Source organism: Sinocyclocheilus rhinocerous, unplaced genomic scaffold (genome assembly GCF_001515625.1).
Source record: "Sinocyclocheilus rhinocerous isolate Xijiao unplaced genomic scaffold, SAMN03320098_v1.1 scaffold789, whole genome shotgun sequence".
NCBI lineage: Eukaryota > Metazoa > Chordata > Actinopteri > Cypriniformes > Cyprinidae > Sinocyclocheilus > Sinocyclocheilus rhinocerous.
The window spans coordinates 851419-858034 of NW_015667306.1; the positions used below are offsets into that span (position 1 = coordinate 851419).

The window sequence follows — 6616 nt, forward strand, 5'->3', positions numbered from 1 at the left end:
GCCCCTTCCTCTCCTCATAATAACTCCTTCCATTTTTACTCTGCTTTCCTGCTCCTTCCCCCACATTTCTCTCTCTGATGCTTGTTTGTGATCATTCCCCTTTGACTGCTGATTAACATATTTTGATTTATGTTTAACTAAAGGGCGGTACAAATTCAGCCCCTGCCCACTATGTATCACCGCTATCAGTGTGAGATTTGGTGAGTGAGGACTTGCCACATATATAGCTTAAGGATCACGTCCCGGCGTAGACGTTTTGACAACTGCATGGATGTGACCTTACAGAGATCAGAGCAATTTTTTAGACTGTGGTGAAACTTAACTCCTGCTTTAACCTCTGTGTCTCCCACAGGCTGCCCTGCGTGAGTGTGTGCTGGTCTGCATATGGCCACACATTTGGGAATCCAGACACAGCTGTTTTCTCTCTTTGGAGGCAAAAGGAAGTGTAAGGATAAAAGTGTGTGTTTGTGTGTGTGTCTGGGTTCACCGGGAGAGAGAGTTCGGACTTTCTGAACTTTGAGTGTTTGTACACATCCTGACTTTGCGTCTGCTTTTGACGGCTCGCCATGGAAAGCCTGGAATTCGAAAAGAAGGAAAAGCGGTACTTTATCCGAGGCAAGCATGCTGCTATCATCTGCGCCGTCGTCATTGTGACAGGTGTTGCCGTGGGGCTCGGAGTTGGTTTGAGCCAGAAGACCTCCTCATCCGAAGATGAACCCAAACCAACACCATCACCCACAACACCGTTACCTACAATGCCGCCAGATGACCGGGGTCCCTGCAAACCATCCAACAACACAAACGGCGGCTGGAACAACTTCCGCTTACCTGACTACATGGTACCCTTCCATTACGATCTGCATCTGGAGCCCGACCTCAACACAGACATCTACACCGGGAGCGTGTCCATCCATCTGACACTGACGCAGCCCAGTCAGCACCTGTGGCTCCACATCCGAGAGACTTTTGTCACTGCCGTGCCCTCTCTACAGCGCAGCGGCCTGTCTGGCTTGACCTCTGTTCGGGTGAAGGAATGCTTTAAGTACACGCCGCAGGAGTATGTGGTTGTGGAGGTGGCCGAGCAGCTGAGTGTCACTGGCCCAGACGAGCACTACGTCCTCACTCTACACTTCCAGGGCTGGCTCAACGGCTCTCTGGTTGGTTTCTACAGGACCACGTATCAGGAGAATGGAGTTACCAAGTAAGCATCAAGACATCTATATTGTAGAAATGCATTTTTGTGGTGTAATTAGTCAGTATGCACAGTAAGAGGTGTGAAAAGTACTGAGAAATTATACTTGAAAGTATGTACTGTCACAATTTACTGAACAATAAAATAAAACAAACAAAAAAAAGCTTCCTCGGTTTATAGCAGGGGCGGTGCTGGATGCTTTCCATGTATCCTGCAAGCATAGCAGAATGTGACATCTCTGTTAACAGAGTACTCCAGCCATTCAAAAGTGTCAAACCATCTTTGCTGAAAGGATCTTTTTTGTAGACCAAATCTGGTGACTGGATAATTTTTGAGATTAACTTGTTTTGGTCCTGATTCCAAAGTCCCTAAATCATCTTCTTTCTCACTGCCTTCTATGCCTAGCTGCTTGCCTGCTCTCTCTAACTCATCTGCAATACAAAAGTAAAATACAGAGAATAATGCATTCATTATGCAGCTAATTTCTGACAACAACAAAAAAATATATATTATGCATAGTTTAAGATAGTCCAACTTTAAAATATTAAAATAAACGAAACTTTACACACACACAGACAAAACATTCGGGGCTAGATTAAAATCATTCGGGGCTCGAGCCCCGTGTTTAGCCCTAGCGACGCCCCTGGTTTATATTACACGTTTAAATATACACACTACCGTTTGATAAAATTTTTTAAATAAGTCTCTTTAAGCCTTGTTCAGACTGTCAGCCCAAATTGTGCAAATCCAATTGAAATCCGATCATATTTAGATAAAAGTCTGAACGGCAACGAACTACATGAAATCCGATTTGTGCAAATCCATTTCGAGCTACATTCGTATGTGGTTTGGAATCCTATTCAAATCGCATTCCTGGAAATCCGTTTCAGTGTGACCGCTCAGATCGGATTTAGCGTAGCTTTTTAACGTTCTCACGCCACGTTACTGCTAGTATACTCACCTCTTTGAGTGTTGAAACCGGCGGAGATGGCGGCACGGAATAAAGGCGCACATTCCAGCTTCCTGCTTTCTGATGCTGCCTCATAAGACGAAATCCATAATAATAATAATAATAATAATCTAGCGCGACGGCAAAATGTTGTCATGTCGTAAGACAATATCTGTATTGCAAATTCTATTGCTGTTATTGTTGTTTTTAGGCATAACAACGCAACGGCATTACCATAGGCACATTCAGTAAAACGAAAGAGCGCTTATGGACACACACATCGGATATGAACAGTTGATACACTGTGTGGACAGTCAGTTATTCAAATCAGATTCCATCCGGGTATGCACAAAATCGGATTTGGGCTGACAGTCTGAACGAGGCTTATGCTCGCCATGGCATTTATTTGATAAAAAAATACAGTAAAAAAAAAAAAAAAGTAATATTGTGATATATTATTAAACTTTAAGATATTGTTTTCTATTTTAATATATTTTAAAATGTAATTTATTCCTGTGATGCAAAGCTGAATTTTCAGCAGCCATTACTCCAGTCTTCAGAGTCACATGATACCTCAGAAATCATATGCTGATTTGATGCTCAAGAAACATTTCTTATTATTATCATCAATGTTTAAAACGTTGTGCTGCTTAATATTTTTGTGGATATTATAAATGTATTTAATAGTTTTATTCAACATGGATGCATTTAATTGCTCAAAAGTGAAGTATTTTCTTAACAACAACTAAAGAATTTTAATGACCCCAAACTTCGGACAGTAGTGTAATTATTTAAAGAGTGATCACTGAGTCATTTCTCCAATATTTCTTCTCTAAGCTAAATGATCAACGTTATTTCCAAATACAGTTTACACTGAAATGGATGTCATTGGCTATAAAAGTTTAGTTTGGACCATAATTTAATTTGACCATAATTGCAAGCTCAGTAAAATTGACAAAATGAGGACAGATTTAAGTTGTGATGACCTGCAAAAAATGGTTGGCATTTCAAAGGTCTAAATGAAATTTTAAGGAGAAAAAAATGATCATTCCTCAAAAAAGCTATCAGTTTTAGTACTCAAGTAAGGAACAAATTCCACAAATTAATCACGCGTATAGTTCTAAAGTACAGTTATTCAAGTATTTTACAGCCCTGTGCAGTGTTTAATATGACCTGATGAAATGTATTTTGTTGTTGCTGTTTTACTATAGTAATTAGGCACACAGATAAGGATGTTACATTTACACAGCTTCCCATTCATGACCATTTCAGGGCCTTCAGGCAACACCAAACAGTAAACTCTTTATCAGGACTGTCCTCACTCTTGTACTACAAAACTTTGTTGCCCTAAACTTTAGGTGACCTGGCCTGGTTACAAATGTGTTGACCACTGTGACTCAAAGTTATCTATCTGAACTACAAGTGACCTATTATGGTCGCACTGATAATTTCAGATATTAACCAAGTCATTTTAATGTATCATTGGATAAACTTCCCAAGATTTACTTGATGCTTGGTTTCAGATCACAGAACAGTCAGATCACACTAATGCAAATGACCTTTTACAATTTTACAACATGTCCCAGAAATGTCTTGCCAACTTATTTATGCTTTTTATCTCGGTGTTCTCACCATTACATCTCAGCTCCTCTGATTTGACAGGGAACAGATAACAACATGAATGTCTGAATGTTAGCCCACAGTTTGGATAAGATGATCTGAGACCTCTGCTCCACAGAGAAATGAATATAGTCTCTGAGGGAGATATTAAAACTGTGGAAAATCTCAATGAGATTACAATGTTAAGTATTTAACAATGCTACGCTTGCGGATTATTTTCAGAGCTTGAGTATTGCCAAGCTGTTCCCTTTTTGCAACTGATTCTTATGCAACTTACTCAAACACACTTCTTAGGATGTAGTATTTTTGTTGAAATGGGATAGTTGCCATTGATGGGGTCATTATATATTATCTGATTTGGGAATTGTGTGAAATTTTAACAAATGCGCTGAACTGACATGGACCTTCATTTCTTGGAACGAAAGCTGAGAGGTGCCAAGAATGAGAGATCTACATCTGCTAAAACTTATTTATTCATAAAATAACATGGTTTTAAGCTCTGTTACTGCTCTATTCTGTTGTGTTTCAGGTTCAGATCTGAGAAAAACTAACAGCTAAACAAGCGCACAATATTAGATATCATATAATATCATATATGATTAAAATATAAGTCTTTATTATCCATGATGAGCTCCAAGAACTATGACGCACACCACATTGGAATAGATTCTGTTTATCGATGTCATTTTTAAATTACTTTTTACTTTGTTTTAAGCACTTGGGCAAAATTTCAGAGGCCACCAAAATCAATTTTGTTGCACACACATAGAACTGACAGTGAGTTTAATTTAGTTGTAAACAAACTTGATTAGATGTTAATGAAAATGTGGTTGGACTTTCCCCACATGAGGTTACTGAGGTAAACGTAAACCACTAGTTGAGTTTTATGATCTTTTACAGGAAAATTGCTGCAACAGACCATGAACCCACAGACGCTCGTAAATCTTTTCCCTGTTTTGATGAGCCCAACAAAAAGGCCACCTACACAATCTCCATCACCCATGACAGTGCATATGAAGCGCTGTCCAACATGCCTGTGGAGGTACGTTCCATTGCTGCTTGAGCCTTCAAAACAGTTATTGAAGGTTTCAAAGTGTAGCTTAAACTTTTAAACCAAGACGTGAACCATCAGTCTGCTTGTATGTTATGTGTGAGTGTGTGTGGTTTTCCTTATGGCTCTGGTAAACGAGGTCTGGCTGCATTCATATGCTTGCTTTCTATTCAGTTGATAGATGTTTACTATAACTCCTAACACTCTCATTCACAGAACATAGAAAAAGTGACGGATCAAAAGACAAAAACATCCTTTAGAAAATCAGTAAAGATGAGTACCTATCTGGTATGTTTTGCGGTTCACCAGTTCCACTATGTGGAGCAGATCTCGAAAAGAAATATACCAGTAAGCTCTTTTTTCCATGTTTGCTCTACTGCATCCAGAATTTGCTGAAATAGTTCCAGTCATTCGTTACACTGAAACCTCTGTGGGATTTCATTATTTATCTCTTTCTCTCTCTCCTGACAGTTGCGGATCTTTGCTCAGCCTTTGCAGATCTCAACTGCTGAATATGCTGCAAATGTCACCAAGATTATATTTGATTACTTTGAGGAATATTTTGACATGGAATATTCTATAGAGAAACTTGGTAAATCAGCAGACACATTTTTCAGTTTTGAACCATTTATCATGTTAGAGGTATCATCATCATCATTATTAATTATTACTTATTATAATTATCATTTTATGAGGCAATTTTTAACCCTCCTGATATCATAATGAAGAAAAAAATGGAAATTCTTGGGAAAAAAAAAAATATATATAAATGTAAATAAAATGCTAAAATAAAATAAAAATACCTTTAAAATATATGTAAAAATCCTTTTGATTTTTTAATATGTATATCTTCTTATATGCAAGTTGTAAAGAAAATAATGTTTTCAACTAGATTTTTAAAAAGTCTGTATTGTGGACACTCTTATTTGTCATTGACCCTCATACAATTTGAAACAGATGTACACATTATGATCTTATAAAAAAACACTGATTCATGATTTCTATCATATCTTATCAACTGATTTCTATCATGTATATCAATGATTATTGTGACAAAAGAACATAGGATATATTCTGTCTCTGTTGCAGATAAGATAGTGATCCCAGACTTTGGGACAGGAGCGATGGAGAACTGGGGCTTGATCACTTACAGAGAAACCAACCTGTTGTTCGATGAGAAGGAGTCCTCCTCAGTCAACAAACAGCGAGTGGCCAGTGTCATTGCACATGAGCTCGTTCACCAGGTTACCTGCCCTATCACATATCTGATTGGTGAAAGAGGACAAGTTATTACGCAGAGCGAGGACAATCCAGTATACAGTACATCATCAGTCACACATCAGAACCAAATTGGCAGAACACCCTGCTGTGCATGCATCTCATTTTACTGTTTCCTGTAACTGCATTTTAAATCAAATAGGGAGAATTGACAGAGAAAAATATGATTACCATAAAGATTATTATCACACAGTTACATATTACACTCTCTCAAAAGCATCCAATGCAGTGATGTTTTTTGGGATAATGACTGCAGTCACACTGCACACTGATAAGATGATCTTTTTATGGCTAGGTCCAAGGTTGTTGGACAAAAAAACAATTACACAGGGCTAAAAAATGTTATATGATTATATAACTGAACTGTAGAAAATCATGATGTAATTAGATAATTTGTAGCTTCTTTCCTTGTAAAGACATTCACTCAAAGCAAAGTATTTTGTTCAGCTTCCATCATGTTGACTGCTCATGCTTTGGTTACATAATCATGTTTTGAATTATATATATATATATATATATATATATA

General features: G+C 37.8%; 1 protein-coding gene across 1 annotated transcript in view; it reads left to right on the plus strand.

Moving 5' to 3' along the window:
- Nucleotides 1-409: 409 nt before the first annotated feature.
- The window catches only part of LOC107733706 (glutamyl aminopeptidase-like), a 15446-nt gene continuing 9239 nt past the window's right edge, over nucleotides 410-6616 (plus strand). Inside the window, 5 exon segments of the mRNA XM_016545448.1 lie at nucleotides 410-1201; nucleotides 4662-4803; nucleotides 5029-5160; nucleotides 5284-5404; nucleotides 5902-6056. Coding sequence (XP_016400934.1) covers nucleotides 567-1201; nucleotides 4662-4803; nucleotides 5029-5160; nucleotides 5284-5404; nucleotides 5902-6056 — 1185 coding nt within the window. The 5' untranslated portion in view covers nucleotides 410-566.